General features: G+C 37.8%; 1 protein-coding gene across 4 annotated transcripts in view; it reads left to right on the top strand.

Moving 5' to 3' along the window:
- Positions 1-11,803: 11,803 nt before the first annotated feature.
- LOC309628714 (uncharacterized protein) overlaps positions 11,804-19,544 on the top strand; it is a 62,909-nt gene continuing 55,168 nt past the window's right edge. For all 4 annotated transcript variants that reach the window (XR_014244662.1, XM_082392012.1, XM_082392013.1 and 1 more), the window contains exon 1: positions 11,804-13,940. Coding sequence is in view for 3 of the 4 variants with exons in the window: in XM_082392012.1 (XP_082248138.1) it covers positions 13,781-13,940 (160 nt within the window). In the remaining variant the exon portion in view is untranslated. The remainder of the gene's footprint in view (positions 13,941-19,544) is intronic.

Here is a 19,544-nt window from a genome sequence, read left to right as displayed (position 1 = left end):
CTCAGTACAAACAAGGAACTAAAAGGGATCTGGAATTCAAATTCAATTCAACAGAAGTTTACTATTTACTTACCAAGTGCAAGGCAGAATAACAGCAAAAATGAATGATGCAATCCCAGTGTTCCACACTTTGGGAGGCAGTAGATAGTCTTCCCAGAGGGTATATGTAGGGGGATAGTGACAAATTAAGTTGAGAAGTTCCAATGGGCCCTGGTTGTGGGAGAGTTTGGACAAAATAAACATTTTGAAAAGAGGAGTGAATGGTCAGGGCTGGTCTTGAAGACAATGAATAGGGTTGCGGTGTACAGGATGGATGGATACCAGAAATTGTCAGGAGGCTCATAGGAAGGAGTGTGCAGCAAGGGAGAGTGGCAGCAGCTGAACTGGAGGAACAGACTAGTAGGGTCAGGAGAGACAAAATGAGAAGGAGAATTCACGTGCCTTGGGATGGATGGCAGGTGTCACTGAAGCAAAAAGATGAATAAAAGTAATGTTTAATGAGCCCTTTCTGTGCCAGAAAAATCCAGGTTCGTCATATAGGCTGTATTATTTAATTCTCAGAACAGCCTGAGAGGTAGCTATAATTATCCCCATTCCCCAAAGCCAGAAAGTAAGGTTACATAATTTGTACAGTGTTTCGCAGGGCTGGGATTCAAATGCAAATTGACTTTTTACCTTCTCTCCCTCCCTCCCTTCCTTCCTTCCCTCACTCTGCCTTTCCTTCCTTCTTTCCTTCTTCCTTCTTTCCTTCCTTCACTCCCTCCCTCCCCTTTCCTCCTTCCTTCCTTCCTCCCTCTCTCTCTCCCTTTCTTTCTTTCTCTCTCTCTCCCTTTCTTCCTTCCTTCCTTCCTTCCTTTCTTTCTTTTTCTTTCTTTCTTTCCTTCCTTCCTTCCCTCCTTCCTTCCTTTCTTTCTTTTTCTTTCTTTCTTTCTTTCCTTTCTTCCTTCCTCCCCCCCTCCTTCCTTCCTTCCTTCCTTCCTTTCTCTCTTTCTTTCTTTCTTTCTTTCTTTCTTTCTTTCTTTCTTTCTTTTCTTTCTTTTCTTTCTCTCAATGCTTGTATTTTGCCAAGCATTCTGGAAGGTGTCAGGGACACAACAGTGCACAACAGAAATGTGGGTCCTGTACTCAAGGAATCCTTAGGCTTGTAGGGAAGGTAAACATTTACTTAAATACCTACCTGGGGTAGTTTTAAATATATCCAAAAATTCCCTCAAAAGGTAGAGCTTATTTCTCCTCCCCTTTAGTGTGGGGTGGACTTCACTTGTTTGTGACAAACAGAATAAAGCAGAAGTGCCAGTATGTGGCTTCTACGCCCAGGTCATAAGGACACAGAGCTTCCTTCTCGTCCGTTCTCTCTTGGATCACTTGCTCTGGGTGAGCTGGCTGCCGTGTTCTGAAGAGGCTCCAGCAGGCCTACGGAGAGGCCCACGTGGTAAGGACCTGAGGCCACACGAGTGAGCTGGGAAGCAAGTCCTCCAGTCCCAGGTGAGGCTGCAAATGGCTGCAGCCTCGTGAGAGACTCTGAACCAAAGCCACCCACCAAGCTGCTCCTGTTCCTGAGTCTCAGGAACTTTGAGATAATAAATGCTGTTTTAAGCCACTAAATTTTGGGTTGATTTGTTATGTGGCAATAGATAAAAAATAAAACAAATAAATGAGGTAAGTGCCAAACAGAAAAAAAATATAGTCTATGAGTTCATATACGAAAGAGAATCTAACTGAGATGAGGAGTCTGGGATGGTTTCCTCAAGGTGGTGACTACTGAGCTGAGATCTGATGGATGAGTAAGAGCTAAAGAGGCAAAGAAGGCAGGAGGAGGAAGGTGTCTAGACAGAGTGAAACATGTGCAAAGGCCCTGGGGCATGTTCAAAGACTTGGAGGGAGGCCCATGTGGCTGAGCATGAAGAGGTATGGAGAGTGTGGTACAAGATGAGGTTGCAGGATAAGGCAGGACCTTGAAGATCATACTAAGAATTTTGGCCTTAATCCTAAAAACAATAGGAAGCCACTGAAGACTTTCAAGTACAGGGACAACATGTTAACACATTATCTTCTAGGGTAACATGTTTTGGGTTTTCTTTGTTAAGTTACTTCATTTTAAGTTGCTTAGAGTGCTATACTGTATGGAGTTATTTATACTATACAGATTTAGCTAGCTATACAGTTGATAGGGTTATTTGTATAGGGTTATTATATACATTTTACTTGAGAAGTCATTTTAGTGACTATTTTTCTCCTTAGAGAGAAGGTAAACCCTTAATCGTATCATGTGGCCTGGCTTAGAATAGAAGACAGAACTTACCTCCACTGTCACCATTAACATATTTAATTGAGTGACACTAATAATCCTGCTTTTTAATGAAGATTTCTATGATCTGTTTTTTAATGTTTATTTCATGTTTCAAAGTTGCCAAACTCACAGCTCGTAAGAGAATATTCTTAAGCAGTTAGAACTTTTGAGACAATATTTTCCACCTGTCCATGTTATTTTTAAAGAATGGTAATAATCAAAGATGGATGTGCAGATCACGTCACACATGTGAAATGTCCACAAGGCAGAGATGAAATCACCCACAAAGCTGATAGCCTTAACCTTTAGCTTCATTGAACACCCTTCCAGTTCTAACCTTCTATGTTTTAATTAACGGGGAATATATTATTTCCCATGGTTAGAAACAAATGCTCCCTGAAAGAAAAGTGTCTTATATACTCAGGGGGGTTTTAAGTTCTAGTGTTAAAATCATATCGATTTCAATTTGCTCCCTGAAACTTTGAAAATGTTCCTAATCAGTCCTCCTATTTGCACATTTCTCAGACAGCTCTGGGGCAGGGAGATAAAAGAGGAGGCTTTTATGAGAGTAGATTATCGAGGCTACAATAACGGCCATGAGTTGATGGTCTGAGTCACACAAGCTGGAAAACAAAGTTTTCCCCAAGGAGTTTCTCTTTTAAAAACTTTTCGTTCTTTTGAACTAAGAAGTTTAAGACAAGAAATTCTAAGCAGAAGGACTGAGCCAGTGTGAAAAAAAGGAGGAATCAAGTTTTTTAACAGCCAAACAAGGAAGAATATGCGTCTGCCATCTGCTACACTAACATATTGTATCTGTCACTGGACGTGTCTGGGCAGTGGCAGTTCTCTCAGGTCTGAGTCTTGAAAAGGGAAAGATAAAGAAATAGTAGGACAAGGTAAAATTATATATTAAACGGCTTTCCTCTCGCCACCCTGAGCTTTTTAATTGCCTGTTCACTTCTCAAAAATGGAGTAAATGCTGAAGTGCTGACTTTCCCCCATCATTCCTGTAAATAAGGATATGACTCACAAACCCTGTAATCTCCAGAATGCTATAGAGACTATGGTGATTTGATTATTTAAAAATAGCTGGGAAAAAAAGCAAGAAATCGATTGCGGGTAAGTTGGGGTGCTTTCTTTTTTTAAGATTAAAAAATTTAAAATTTAACTTGTTACTGTGTCCAGCCCTAAGTATTCTTAGAACATCTGGCCAATCAAATTTTGAGGTTTTATGATTTCTGGAAATGAACACAGTGAACACAGCGGTCAGTTCTCAGATCCCAGGCAAGAAAGAAGACTCAAGACTTACCAGGGGGTCATTGTGGTCTGTGTGCAAATCTCTATTTGGTGGTCTGTTCTCCTTTTCTCTAAAGTAGAGAGAGATGAGTGTTGATGACGTTTGAGTACCCTGACCCCCCACCCCCAAACCGTTATACAACCATTGCGATATTGTCAATACAGATATTTAGGGTGCTAATAAGAATAATAGTTGTAGGGATAGCAATAGCTTATGTTAAGCCTACTGAGCGGCATGCATTGACCTATAGCTAGCTGGTCCAGAAATAAGAAAAAGGGAACCTCTTTACTGTTGGTGCGAAAACCCCCAAAGCAAGACTTTCTGCAAACCTAGGTTTGAGTTTGAGATTTAGGATTAAGGCTCAGGCAAGGCATCTCCATTTGCCCTAAATCTCAGTCTTACCGGATATTAACTCAGGTCCTTGTAAGGAAGAGGAGCACAAAAAGAGGCCGAAAAAAGAGAACTTCATGGAGAGACTGTTTACAAACTTGGGGGCAGAGGCTTGTGATTTGACTCCAGCGCTCCTTCCTAGTCATAAAGCCCCATTAAATGCCTGGAAATATACACCAGGTCGACCAGAAGCTCCTCCTCCCTGGCGATGGATTAAGGGTAGGGTTGCCAGACAAAATACAAGGTGCCCAGTTAAACTGAATTTCAGAAATCAGATAAACAATGAATAGATTTTCAGTATAAGTAGGTCCCAAACGTTACATGGGACATACTTATACAAAAAAAAATTCTTTTTTGCTGTTCATCTGAAGTTCAATTTTAACTGGGAATCCTGTATTTTTATTGGCTAATACTGGTAATCCTAATTAAGAAGGGTGGTATGGAGAAAACTCCGCAAGTGCAGCCATGTAATCCTCTGTCCCCTGCCCCCTCCAACCCTGTCCTACCCTGTAGTACGTTGAGTGAGAAGAAAGTGCCCTCAAAATAGAAAGTGGTATAGTGCTTCTGAAAACATGCTCTTGCAACACCAGTGTTTGAAATGTAAAGTATTTATAAAAAACAAAACCAGAAAAGAAAAAAACGAAAAAACTGATTCATGGTCACACAAGTTTGAGAAACTCTGGGCTAAATGAAAGAGTTCTTGCAGCTTTAGGATTTCTCCTAGCATTTAGTGCTAACATGCACTGTGACACAAATAATAGTGTTTCCTTGCTTTATCTACAAATGATCACAGCAAACAAACAACAGGCTCAATATCCTTTGGTTCCACAGTGACCATGGGTTTCCATTGAAATGCAGTTTAAATTTAGCAAAGTCATTTTGGTGTCCATCAGGTTAAAACAGAATTTCACCGTTATAATCTTGCTTTAAGGCTTAATTTGCATTTATAAAGAAGTTTTAAAGCTCCCCATAACTGTTTGTAAAGTGATAGAATTCTATTGAATAAGATATTGTTGCCCACTTGATACTGCATGGTTTTGCTTAGCTTAATATGAAGAATCAAAACCAAATTATCATCTAAGCAAGGACAATCCTAGGTTTTTCAGAGAGAAAAATGAGGATTAAAACATAAGGCTTCTCTGCCTCACAAGGTTATTTTTGGAAAGATATAAAGTAATGTCGTGAAAGGCTGCACAAAAGCTTTACTGTGCTGTATAAAGTTTGATTGTTACCTTCACTGTAGAGTTGAGGGCTACACAGGTCTTAGGGTTTTCTCTCTTTCTAGTCATAGGTATTTTAGCTAATTTGTTGCCCAATCCATCATTCTCTCCTGTAGTGTGAAATGGGAGAGAAAGGGAGATATATCAATTAGGATTAGCATCAGCTTTCACAGATCCCCTCCTTTTCCACAAACCATCATCACCAAATAACAGCAGATTAAACGAGGTGCAAGTTTCTTTCTTCTCTGATGTAGAAGACTGGGGATATAGAGTCCTGGGCTGATATGGTGTTTCTGCTCCACAAGATCTTCAGAGCCCCAAATTTTTCTGCCATTATTTAGGTATGTCCCTTGTTGTCATGGTCGAAGATGGTGGCAGCTGGAGGAGGAAGAGACAAAGAAGGGGAGCAACTTAGGAGTGGACTGATTATCCTGGGAGCTGCCACAAGATGCTTCCAATGACCTTCCTGAGATGGTTAATTTTATGTGTCAACTTGACTGGGCCACAGGGTGCCCAGATATTTGGGCAAACATTATTCTGTGTGTGTCTATGAGGGTGCTTTTGCATGAGATTTATATTTAAATTGGAAGACTGAATAAAGCAGATTGCCCTCCCTAATGTTGGTGGGCCTCACTCAATCAGTTGAAGGCCTGAATGGAGCAAAAAGGCTGACTTTTCTATGAGAACTCTTCCTGCCTGCCTGCATTGAGCTGGGACATCGGTTCTTTCTTGCCTTTAGAGTAGAATAGAAACATTGTCTCCTTCTGAGTCTCAAGCCTTCTGACCTTCAGATGGGAACTACACCATTGGCTTTCCTAGGTCTTCAGCTTGCAGATGGCAGATTTGTGATTTATCAGTCTTCATAATCACTTGAATCATTTTCTTATAATAAATCTCTCTATATATGTATGTCTATTGGTTTTGTTTCTCTGCAAACTCTGACTAATACAATCTTATTGCCTGGAACTTAGCAGTGAAGAAGGAGAGACGTATAGGCGGTGAAACATGTAGGGTACAAGTAGGATATTCTGCCACAGGAGGGAAACTCAAACCTTCAGGACAGTTGTGAGTCAGCAGTGATGTTGGTGCAGTCTTTTATTTTGGTAGCTGGTCAGAAGTATTGCCAAATCAGCAGGCCAAGTTCTCCATTTATCAAATTGGGTGGCAGTGCCTTCCTCTGTCCCACCAGATGAGAGTTCTTGGAATATATTAATCATATTCAAATTCTTTCACTTTTAATGTCTATCCAGAGTATGTTAAATACAAATGCTTTTACAAATGGAAAGCTCTGATGCACGTTTGTGTTTATATGAATGTGTTGTCTAAAACCTGGAAATACGATATTTGGTCTCTTTTAATGCCTGAAATGGAAGTCAGGTGATCATTTTTGTATAGCAAGTAATACACGTGCAGATTGTAGGCAGTTTTTTTTTTCTTACATCAAGGGAAGCTTGTCAAGAGTGAAGGATGGCAAAAGAAGGTTTTGACAATGGTGCCAAATTATTTTACTAGTTCCTCGACTGGGCATTTTGAAGCCATTTCACTGGCGGAGGGCCAATGTCATCCCATTATTAGAGGTTCAGTCCTTGATTTTAGAAGCAGTTATCCAAGCTCTTGTAAATACTGCTAATTAACTTGCATCTCTTCTCAAGCTCTGCACGAGGACTGGTTGTTACGTAGTTCCTTATGGCTGTTGCTCAAGGTCTTTTCTTGTCTGCTGTTGTTTCCATCTGTGGGAAGAGCATGGGATGATGGGATTTCAGTTTGGTTTGCTATTATTCTTGGATCGTAACATAAAACCATTAGAATAATCAGTAGTTGGAAAGTTGAATAAACATTTACTTTTAACTTATAACTGGTTACCAAACTTGAAGATTTACTTAGCATCAGGACCAATTTTGTAATTTGCAAGGCCAAGTGCAAAATGAAAATTTGGGGCCTCTTGTTTCAAAACTTATTAAGAGTCTCAAGATGGTGACAGTAGAGCGCTAAAGTCAGTGCAGGGCCCTTCTGGGCATCTGTGCAGATGGCACATCTGTGATGTTGGCCCTGCTTAGCGCTGTACGTTTAACACTTCGATGTCCTTGAAGTCCTCACTAAACTCTCACCTCATCCCCTCATCCCATGTCCTTGCATCTTCTATTACTTCTGCAATCATTACTTTTGTATAACAGTATGGGACAAGAGAGTGTCTGATGAGAAAGCATTACTTGGTTTTAACCTAGTTTTTTACCTTTTATTCCTGAATATCAGAGCTCACAGACATTTCCCTGTCTTCTGACCACCCCTAATATGATGCGGTACCTGAGGCAGCTTTATTGTCATGGATACACAAGTGGCAAACATTGTGGGGCTGTTTGTAGGGGATTGATTCCTACCAAATAAACTAGGAATATTCTTCAAAGGACCTTGACATTTAATATGGAAAAATGGCCTATAAGAATCAAATCACCCACATGTAGTGAAGAGTGATCTAATTACCCAGGGAGAAGGGATGTACCTGGATCATGAAAAATTTATAAGGCAAATTAGAGGCGGATATTATAATCAAAGTAGCTTCTGATTATCTTATTTCCTGTGATACTGTATTAGGGCCCTCCAGAGAAACAGGGCCAATAGCATATATAGTTATATATATATATATATATATATATATATATACTCATGCAATTATGAAGACAGGTAAGTTCCGAGATTTTCAGGGTGAGTCTGTAAGCTGGGGACTCAGGAGAGTTGATAGTGTACATCCTAGTCTGAGTCTGAAGGCCTGAGAACCAGGAGAGCCAGTGGTGTAGTTCTTGTACAAGGCCAGCACATTTGAGACCTAGGAGGAGCTGATGTCCCAACTTTATAACTTTCAGGCAGGAGGAATCTCTTACTTGGGGGAGGGTCAGCTTTTTTGCTCTATTCAGGCCTTCAACTGATTGAGCGAGGCCCACCCAATTAGGGAGGGCAATCTCCTTTACTCAGTCTATCAATTTAAATCTTACTCTCATCCTCAAACACCCCCATAGAAGCACCCAGAATAATATTTCACCAAATATCAGGGCATCCTGCGACCCAGTCAACTGGACACATAAAATTAACCATCACAAATACCGTGTCATCACAAATTCTATATTCGAATTCCTAGCTTCACACTTATACAGACAGCTAGCTACTGTTCATCATATTTGTTCAATTCTACCACTTGCCATAACTGAAGATTTAATTAGAACAAAGTAAATTAGAAAATTAGAAAAAGGTAAATTCTTATGTCAACAGTTTACTGAGTGCTTGCTTTGTGCTACAAGCTAGGGTTGTGGAAATGACTAAGGACAGCTGATTAATCCAAAATGCATTGTTAAGAAGCAGCTTTACTTCAATGGGTTTCACCTGCGAACTTCCTTTCTTCATTTTTATCCCTCTCACCAGGGATGTGATTTTCTTTTCTCTTGTGATTGCACTTTTAGTGTTGGAACCCTACAAATGTCTCACCACTATATGGAGTGTGGTCGGGTTATGTAGGAAAGAGAGAATGAGGGCTGAGTGGAATCACCTAAAGAGGATTAGAAAGTAGCTATGGTTAGAGGCGTCAGTCTCCATGGGAGAACAAGAGTTGGAAGGAGTAAACAGAGGGAAAAATAAGAAAGAACCTTGGATGGAGCAGGGAGAGTGAGACTGATGAAAGGAAGGTGAGGAAGCCAAGACAGTTGGTCACTTTTAGCTCTACGTTATTGAACAAAATGCTTAGATTACAAGGAGAAAAGAAACCAGCCTAGAGGTGATGAGGTAAGAGAGAAAGAAGAGCTCTTGTCATTGAATTCCTTGAGAAAACCTGTTAAGAGGCTTGGGTCCTCAAAAGACAGTGGCATCCATGGGTCAGAAAAAACTTGAACTAAAAGGAAGATTTAATTGATTAAACATTGATGCCATGTTCTTCTTACTTTCAGCTTTTGTTCATGCCACTCTCTCTGTCTGGAATGCCTTCTTTGCCATCCCCTGGTTAACTCTTGTTAATGATTAGGTCTCCGTCTCACTGCTGTTTCCTCTCAGACGTCTCCTTGGACCCCTGAAGGCTGGGTTTGGTGCCTTTCCCCTGTGTTCTCATCTTACCCTATTTTAGAATTTATCGTACTGATTGAAATGGCTTCCTGACATGCCTGTCTTCCTGAATGAGCTGAGAGCTCCTTGAGGACAGTAGTTGTATCTTGTTTAAAGTTGTATCTGCAGAATATACTTCAGTGCTTGGCAGCTGGTAGGTATTTAATGGATATTTGATAACTGAAGGAAGGAATGAAAGAATGAATGAGGACCCTAGTTCTGTTCTCTCAGTGTCATTTAAGACACTGGTGTGGAGCATCAGGAAGGGTGAGGTAGAAGTGGTGGTGACACAAAGGAATTGGACACTGTTCCTGGCCTTCAAGAGCCTGCAGCCTGGATAATACGTATGACTCACGGTGTGATACAAGACAAGTGACATAATACCATACTACAGCGCAAGACAGGAGAGTAGGGGCGCACAATTTACTAAACAAATATACAGGGTGCCTGATTAAAATTGAATTCAAGGTAAACAACAAATAGTATATATACATCTCACGGAATATTTGGGACATACTAATACTAAAAGTTTTTAATTGTTTATTAAAATTAAGATTTGGCTGGACTTCCTGTATTCTGTCAACCCTAGGAGAAAGGAACATGGCCTACAAGAGATTATTTTTGTTTCTTGTGGTGGGGTGGGGGGTGCAAGGGGGTTATTAGAGAAAGGGAGATAATTCAGGAAAGATTTTCTAGAAAAGATGGGAAGTAAGTTGAGCTGCAAAGGACGCAAGCCAAAATGTGAGGAGATGGAGTTCAGGTAGACGACATCTCAGGGGAAAAGACAGTGGCAGGTTCAGGACTGGCTGGAATCTGGTTTGGCCAGTGTGAGAATGTGTGAGCTGGGTGGTGAGACACCCAGCTAGATGGCTGAGTCGGGCTGGGTGACTCCTCCCGTGTCAGAGTCTCACTCCTCTGACCACCCCTGCCCCCTTCACCTAGGCCAAAGTTTGTGAACAGGCAGGATGGAGCCTGGATGAAAGTTTCATCCTTACCCAACTCAGCAAGGTTGGGCATTAGTCTGTAAATAATGAAGAAGAAACACCAGGAGCATTTTGCAAGGTTCATGAATTTCTCAACCATTTTCATTTTTTTCAATCACTGGTGTCAAAACACCATTTCTAGTGAAGGCGAGGAAATAATGAATACTAATGATGACTTATCAAAACAAAAGGGATGGTGTGAGAAATACTAACAATACTAACAATGTTAAAGGAACTTGTAATGTTAGGTTTTTCCAATTTTTTAGTATAATATCTATTTAGCATTTTATAGTAAATATGGTAATAGGCTCTATGGCAAATATATAATGAAACAGACAAAAATAGCTTATTTATGATGTAGGAAAGAGGTGGAAATACTTATATAATCTTATTGAGCACTCACTATGCTCCAGGTAACAACATATGTAATTTCCCTTAATCTTGATGATAATACTATAACACTATTGTATATATATATATATATATAAGTATATACAATAATACTATAACAATTATTATGCACATCTTGCTGAGGTTCATAATGTTTATTTGCTCATCTATGATCACTCAACTAGCAATTATTTTGGAATTCATTCTGATTTGACTCCAACTTCTATATTTTTTCCATTATACCACACTTATAGATATAGACCCATGTATAAATAGCAATTACGGAGCACTTATGGCATATACACTGTGTGAGCAGAAAGGAAAGAACATTTCTGTCTTGTAGACATCAAGGATTATTTTGCAGGGGAAGTGATGCCTGAATAGTGATTGACAAAATTATTTCACCTTCTAATAAGTTTAATAACAGGCAATGCATGAAGAATACTCACAAGTAAAAGAAGTATTAATAATTTTAAAAACAGATATTGCAGTTCATTCTAAAAAGCTCTCTCTAGGTTTCTGTAATCTTTTATTAAGTGCTCCACATTGATGACACACAATTAAATTCTCATACTTTCTCCCTTTTTCTATTAAACACCCACTAATATAATTAGTCATAATCATTAAAAGGTCATTATTTATAATCTTCAGCTACTCATATGATTATAGTTTGTTACCACTTTTGTTAGAAACACTACACCTTCCCATAGAAATATGTTTTAAATGTCTTTACAATTCTATAACCTACAGGAATAGTTATATAGTTGGGTCGAGCAACTTCCTCCCACATAATTATTTCAATTATATAAAATGTTACTTACTTAATTGGAATGGTATTATAGTTGTAAAATATTCAATTCTGTAATTACATAAGATTAAAATAAGTAAAAAGAAAAGTCTGAAGTTTTAGCAACCTATTTCCTAGAGAAAGGCTGAAGAGTTCTATTCTTATATTAAAAAAATACAACTGTAATAATAAAATGTGAGTACAAAATATTTTCAATGCTTTTCTATCTCAAAAGACATTAATTAAATTTTAATTTAAAACATCAAAGAGTAGTAGCCTTGAATAAACTCTTGTGAGATGGGCAAATATTGCTGTCCTCTTTTAACTTACATCTGGCTTCCACATCTTCTCTCCAGGAAGTCATTTTGTTTAAACTATTTGTATGTTGCCTTAGAAACTTTACAGGTAGGTGTGTGTGTGTGTGTGTGTGTGTGTGTGTGTGTGTGTGTGTATAGAAGAAGCTATCCAAAAATGCCCAGAGCACTGCTCTTTACTTAGTAAGCTTAGACAACCATGTTTGACTTACTGATTTTCTAACAATGACTGTTCAGGAACCACAAGAAGATAATTCTGGCCTTGGCTAGACAGTTTGCAAGGGAGGTAACTTGTTTGAATTTCAGATGTGTTCCTCAGAGAGTCATATAAGTTTGAAGCTTATACTTATTAAAGGATAAATTTTCAATGAGGATAAAATCATGACTTTCATTCAATATAAAATGTACATGTATCAAATATTTAACTCAGGAATTAAAGAGAGACCAATAGCTTCTGCAACCAGTGCAAAAGAGAAGCACCCATTTATAGTCAGGTAAAGAATGTGAATTTATAAATAGATGCAAAATTGGTAAAACTGGTCAATATCCACAGGAACACAATTTGCATTTTTATGGACAGGCATTACTTACACTACAATTAATTTTCTCTAAGTTAACTTCTGTATCTAAAAGGTTGTGAAATAGCCTAGTTAGAGGCAAACAAAGGCCTAGATAACCCAGATGTATGAGTTGGACAGGACACTTAGTAAAGTTCAAAATCTTTCACATTTTTTTCTCATATTTTTTCTTTAAAAGGTGCTTTTGGTGCATCTTACATCTTTGTATTTATAAATAATTCAAGATTCAGAAATTAGCTAGTGAATACAGTTAATTATTGGGGGGTCAAAGATTCACATACAGGAATTTGGCACTGAAATTCATTTTGGATAATAACATGAAAATTAAGGATTCTTTTGAGGGTCTGGTATCAACTAATTATACTTTCAAATACAAACTGAAATATCATTCTATTTTCTGTACATGGTCCATGAGATACAACACAAGCATTCTGAATGATTTGGATCAGTCATCCATTTACTGCAGGCACTCTGTCACTCTCAGATCCACCTCTATAATAATAACGAGTAAGAACAATAAAAGTAAAAACTATGACAGACAAGTCTTACCGATACATGTGCCAGACACTGTTTTATCTGTAGTTTTTTACCTATAATTTTTAAAATTTAATTTTTATAACATCACATACAGTGGGTATAATTATACCTGTTTTATGGAACAACAATTCATGCCTTCCTTACTCTGTCTCTCTTTTTAATAAAGAAGAAAAAGTTTTAAGCAAACATATTTCTTTCACTGAATGATCTGAGTTACAGTATTTCAAAACCAGTATGGTTCAATGAAACAAACAGCAATCCTTTTTTGGCTCTGGTTTCTTCAACAACTTGGCTTCTTTCCCCTCAGTTTTAAGCTATGGATAGCATTATATAATTGCTATGTTTAATCTATGTGCAATACTTTGAGAAATCTCTCAAGGTATAAAAACCTCAATTATTCCTCTTTTTATGAGTGGAGAGACCTAGAAAGGACATGAGTGCTTTACTTTAACAGACAGATTTAGAGTCTGGAACTGTGGACTTCTAGCCATCCAGAGAGAAAACATCTGAAAGAGTAATGCAGTGAAATTACAAAACAAACATCGTTTGGGGAACTGAGATACTATCTAGACTACCCACATGGGAAAGCTAATTTATGTTCACACTTATCCTCTTCTTTGCACTCCTCTCTCTTCTTTTTTCCTCTTGGTCTCTTTTCTCTTTATTGGCTTTGTATGATTCAAGAGTCATTTAGTACCTGACTACACACAAAACACAAATATGCTGAGTTTGCCTTTCTTTTTTGCATACACTAGGGAATTAATTTTAGTGTATGTTGCATTTATTTAACAGATGACTCTTCTTGTCATCTTAAACTCTATCTTGTTCTGCATTTTAATTTCCCTGCTTTGCATTGTGGCAAAAGGAAAACAAAAAGCAGTCATGATACAAAGGGCACCCTCTAAATAAAGATGGCTTCCCCCAGGCCTGACTGGGCTTTCTCCACCCCACTGATGGAAAATGTTAGAATAAGGAAGCAGCATGAGTCATTACTATTGCCACACCCTCAGGAAAACCCCTGCTCCATCTTCCTCTTGCGCTCTCTCTGGCCAAGGTCCTGGGTCACAGGAGGTAAGTTTTCAGAACATATATTCAGGAGTTTCCTGTAGAACTGCAGCATCAGTTTGCTTACAAACAGAAAGAAGGACAGACATAAAAAATCTTTGGCTGAAGAACAGAAGAATGAGTTTGATCTAAACGTTTATTTATAAACTGGTTGTTTGGAAGTGGGAATGCAGTTTCTGTTTCTTACATATCCTCTAAGATTGTTAGGAGGACTCCTGGGTTAGCCCACCAAGCATATCCTACTGCCAAGTGGCTGAAGTACGTGTAGTATTATTTCTGTGGGGAAGATACATTCAGTGTTCCAGTTTGGTTAACAGGGACAGGTTCAACAAAATAAAAAGGCAACCTATAGAATAGGAGAAAATATTTGCAAACCATATATCTGATAAGGGATTCATATAAAAATATACAAGGAATTCATACAACTCAATAGCCAAAAAAAAAAAAAAAAAAAAAATAGGCAGAGGAACCGAATAGACATTTTTCCAAAGAGTGTCATGAAAAGACGCTCAACATCACTAATCATCAGGGAAATACAACTCAAAACCACCATGAGGTATCACTTCACACAAGTTAGAGTGGCTATTATCAAAAGACACAAGATATTAGCAAGGATGTGGAGAAAAGGGAATCCCTCTGCACTGTTAGGGGGAATGTAAATTGGTGCAGTTACTATGCAAAATAGTATGGAGGTTCCTCAAAAAATTAAAAATAGAACTATCATATGATCCATCTATCCCACTTCTGGGCATATAGCCAAAGGAAATGAAATCAGGATCTTGAAGAGATATATGCACTTCCACGCTCGTTGCAGCATTATTCATAATAGCCAAGATATGGAAACAAGTGTTTGTCTACAGATAAATGAATAAAGAAGCTGTAATATATAGTATTATTTATCCAGAGAAGGGAGGAAATCTTGCCATTTGTGACCACATGGATGGACCTTGAAATATGTGTGATCTCACTTATATGTGGAATCTAAAAATAAAAAATCAAACTCATAGAAACAGAGAGTAGAATGGTTGTCAGGGGCAGAGGGTGGGGAATGGGGAGATTTTGGTCAAAGGGTACAAACTTTCAGTTATAAAATAAATAAGTTTTGGGGAATCTAATGTACAATACGGTGATTATAGTTAACAGTATCATATTATATGCTTGTAAGTCGTTAAGAGAGTATATCTAAGTGTTCTCATCACCAAAAAGAAATGAAAATTATATGAGGTGATGGAGGTGTTAACTAAGCCTACTGTGGTGATCATTTCACAGTACATAGTTGTATCAAATCATGACACTGTACACCCTGAATTTAAACAATCCTATATGTTAATTATATCTCAATAAACCTGGAAAAAATAAGGTGTACAATTCAGTGATTTTCAGTATATTCACAGAGTCGTGCAACTATCACCACTATTCAATTTCAAAATGTTTTTACTACCCCCAAAAGAAACCTTGTACTCATTAGCTGTCACTCCCCTTTTTTCAACCCTTGGCAACCACTAATCTACTTCCTGTTTCCATGGATTTGCTCATTCTGGACATTTCATATAAAAGGAATCATATAATATGTGGCCTTTTGAATCTGTTTTTTTCACTTAGAAAAATATTGTTTCATCCATGTTGTCACATGTATCAGTACTTCATGCTGAATAATATTCCATTACATGGATATACCACATTTTATCTATTCAACAGTTGATGGACATTTGAGTTGTTTCCACTTTTAGCTATTATGAAAATGCTGTTATGGGTATTAATTTATAAATTTTGGGGGGAACCTATGTTTTCAGTTCTCTTGGGTAGGAGTAGGAATTGGTATATACCTAGGAATTGCTGGGTCAACTTTATGTTTAACTTTTTGAGGAACTACCAAACTGCTTTCCAATGTGGCTGCATCATTTTACATTCCCTCCAGCAATGTCTGACAGTTTCAACTTTTCCACATCCTTCTCAATAGTTCTTACTGGTCTTTTTGATTACAGCCATCTAGTGGGTATGAAGTGGTACCGAATTGTGATTTTGATTTGCATTTTCCTAATGACTAATAGTGAGTATCTTTTCATGAGTATCATTTACAAGGAGGAAATTCTTCCTCCTTTTTTCTTTGGGTTCTTTTTATTGTTGAGTTGTAAGAGTTTTGTTTTGTTTTTATTCTAGATATAAGCCCTTTATCAGATATATAATATGATTTACAAATATTTTCTGTAATTCTGTGGGCTGTCTTTTCACTTCTTTTACTGTAAAGTAAAACCACAAAAAGGTTTTACTTTTTATGAAATTGAATTAATCTATTTTTTCTTTTGTTGCTTGTGCTTTTAGTGTCATATCTAAAAAACCACTGCCTAACCCAATGTCATGGTCAAGTTTATGTTAATTTTTATATATGGTGTTTAGGTAGGGGTTCAATTTTATTCTTTTGCATCCAGTTGTTTCAGCATCATTTGTTGAAAGGATTATTGTTTATCAATTGAATTGTCTTGCTGAAAACCAATTGACCATCAATGTAAGTGTTTATTTCTGAACTCAGTTTTGTTCCATTAATCTATATGTCTACCCTTACACGAGCACCACATTGTCTAAATTACTGTAATGTTGTAGTAAGTTTTGAAACTGGGAAGTCTAAATCTTACAACTTTCTTCATCTTTTTCAAGATTGCTTTGTGTATTTCAGTTTCCATGAATTTCCATGTAAATTTTAGAATCAGCTTGTCAATTTCTGCAAAAAAGAGAAGATGGGATTTTGATAGGGATTGAGTTGAATTTATAGATCAATTAGTGGAATATTGCCATCCTAAGGATAGAGTCTTCTGATCCATGAATATGGGATATCTTTGCATTTATTTAGATATTAATTTCTTTCAATGATGTTTTATAGATTTTCAGTACAAGTTTTATGCCTTAAAAAAACTTATTCCTAAATACTTTATATTTTATACTCTTTTAAATGGAATTGTCTTCTTAATTGTATTTTTGAATTATTATACTTTCGTTTAATTCTTTAGACATGGTTTCCTTTAGTTCACTAGATGAACTAAAAAATTCATCTTAAAGTCTTTGGTTAGTAAGTCCAAATCTGGACTTTGTCAGGGAGAATTGACTGATTATTTATTTATTTTTTTGGATGGGCTATGCATTTGTATTTCTTTGTGTATCTCATTTTTGTTGTTGTTGAAATCTGGACATATAAAATAATGTATTGCTGTGACTCTGACAATCAGACACTGTCTTGTCCCCAGGATTTGTTGTTGTTGCTGTTTTTGTTTTTGTTGTTATTGTTGCTGTTTGTTTATTCATTTGTTTGTGACTTTCCTGGACTAATTCTATTAAGTCTGTGTTCTTTGTCATGTGTGGCCATTGAAGTCTCAGCTAATGATTAGAAGAGATTCTCATAAATGCTTTGAACCAGTAACTCTCCCAGCTTTTGTTGATTGGCTATATGTGTGTTGGGGTATATCTTCAATGATCCTGCAGGCAGTTTACAACTCTACCTTAGCCTTTACTTTCTGTTTGTGCAGAGCATCAAGGCAAGCTAACAATGAGAGTTTAGAACTTTCTTTGGTCTTTCCTGTGCAAACACATAGCCCTATGATGGTCTTCTAGATTCCTAAGAATATGCATGAGCTTTTAAAAGTCCTGCATGGACCTCTCATTCCCCAGTTGTTCTTTTTAAGTGTTTTGGTTAACTCTGCCCAGTAACATCATCCCAGGCAGCTGCAATATTAAACAATTGTCACTGATTTTTTTTTTTCCAGCAAATTCCCTAGAGATGGGGCTGTTGGCACAGAGCATGTTCTGAGTCAGGTCAAATAAAGATAAGCCCTGAGAATGGGGATTTTCAGTGAGCTGCAGCACTGGTCAAATCTTAACAACTACAGGGCTTTTGGGAAGTTCTAAATCCATTCTACCCTCTCCAGTGGTTACTAGACTGCTAGTTTGCACAACTACCATAGTTGTGATGTCTTTTGTTTTCAAGGCTACCATGGAGATGGGGAGAGGAAGATGGGATTAGGTCAAGTTAAAATGCCACAAAGCAGCTAGCTGTTCTTACCAAAATTCAACGATTTTTCTTGATAAACACTCCTTGGAACTTTGCAATCCTTTAGTTAATTTCCAGACTTCCGGAAAAAGTTGATTTGGACAATTTTTGCCACTGCCTTTATTGCTTCTATGAAGGAGCTGATTTTTGAAGATCCTTAATCTGTCATGCAAGAAGACTCCCCCTTTTTAGGATGTTAAAAGATAATTAAAAAAAAAAATAAAATTGTGATACACAAATCATACAAACATGAAATGAGCACATGTCAGTGATTTTACTTAACTCATTACTTAATGTGAGACCCAGTAAGGTGTTACAAAATCAAGAGAGAATTAAAAGAAACACACACACACACACACACACACACACACACACATACATATACACACAGGCAACTGAGAATGCTGAAATAGTTTTACAAATAGAGGCATATCTGGTTAATAACACAATGATCAATTTTATTTCACAAGGCCCAGTTCACTTGCATTTTTACAGACAAGAATCATTTGCCTTATTATCAGTTTTCTACAACTTTTAGAGTCATAAAATAGCTGAAAGACATTAAAAGGCAGACAGACTAGAAAGGTAGATGAACAGGACACCCAGTAATTTTTTGTCCACATCAAAGTCTTTCACAGTTTTTCCTGATACAGGAATGGAGAGGAGGAGAGTGTAGAGGGGAGCTGTATGACATTCTGAGAAACTGGACATGACTGAAGCAGCGGAGATCTGGGTATACTGCAGGGATGGCACACATGACTTGTGGTCAAGGGAATGGTTTCTGGCCCCAGCTTGGGTGCTAAGTTCTTCTGTGTTCCTCAGACTCTGCATCTGTAAGGTAGAGGGGATGGCCCCGGTGATCACTAAGGCTCCTTCCATTCCAGCAGTCTTCTTCAAAGTGTGGGTCTTGGACCAGCAGAGCAGCGTCACCTGAGATCTTGTTATAAATTCAAATTCTCAGGCCCTATCACAGTCCTGCTGAATCAGAAACTCTAGGGTGGGCTGCAGTAATCTGTGTTTAACAAGTTTTCCAGGTGATTCTGATGCAGTTAAATGTTGAGAATCATCACATTCTAGTTCCATATGAGATGAGACTTTGATATCAGGGAGCCTCATTAGCTGTCATGAGAGTATATTTGCTACTTCCTCCTGAAGTTTGAAAGCATAAAATTCTACATACGCATAAAAGATAAAGCCAGTTTGGTTGAAGCCCTTTTCATTTTTTATGTTAAAAGGAAGAAGTTCATTATTCGCTTACTCAGAATTCACTGAAGGAAGTGGCCCATCAGCACCCTGTGTCCACTTGTTGTAGGCAAACCCTCGATCTACCATTTATTTCAACATGACCAGTCCAAGTAAACATCAGAGAAGTATTTCTTGAAGCTTTGGGTTTCACATATTTTATATAGTTAGAAGCTTCTTACCCAGTCATCATAGTGGGCAGGGGTGAGATCAGACTTCCCAAATCTCATGCTGCAAAGCATTTGCTCTTAGTCTTCACTTGCAAAGGCAATGATTACAAGGCACTATGCAGCACAATTGGAAAACTTCTGTTTAAACCATATGCCTGG

Source organism: Balaenoptera borealis (assembly GCF_965194805.1).
Source record: "Balaenoptera borealis genome assembly, chromosome: 5".
Classification (NCBI taxonomy): Eukaryota; Metazoa; Chordata; class Mammalia; order Artiodactyla; family Balaenopteridae; genus Balaenoptera; species Balaenoptera borealis.
Note: the sequence above shows the minus strand (reverse complement) of the source record. Positions and strands in the feature narration are given on the sequence as shown.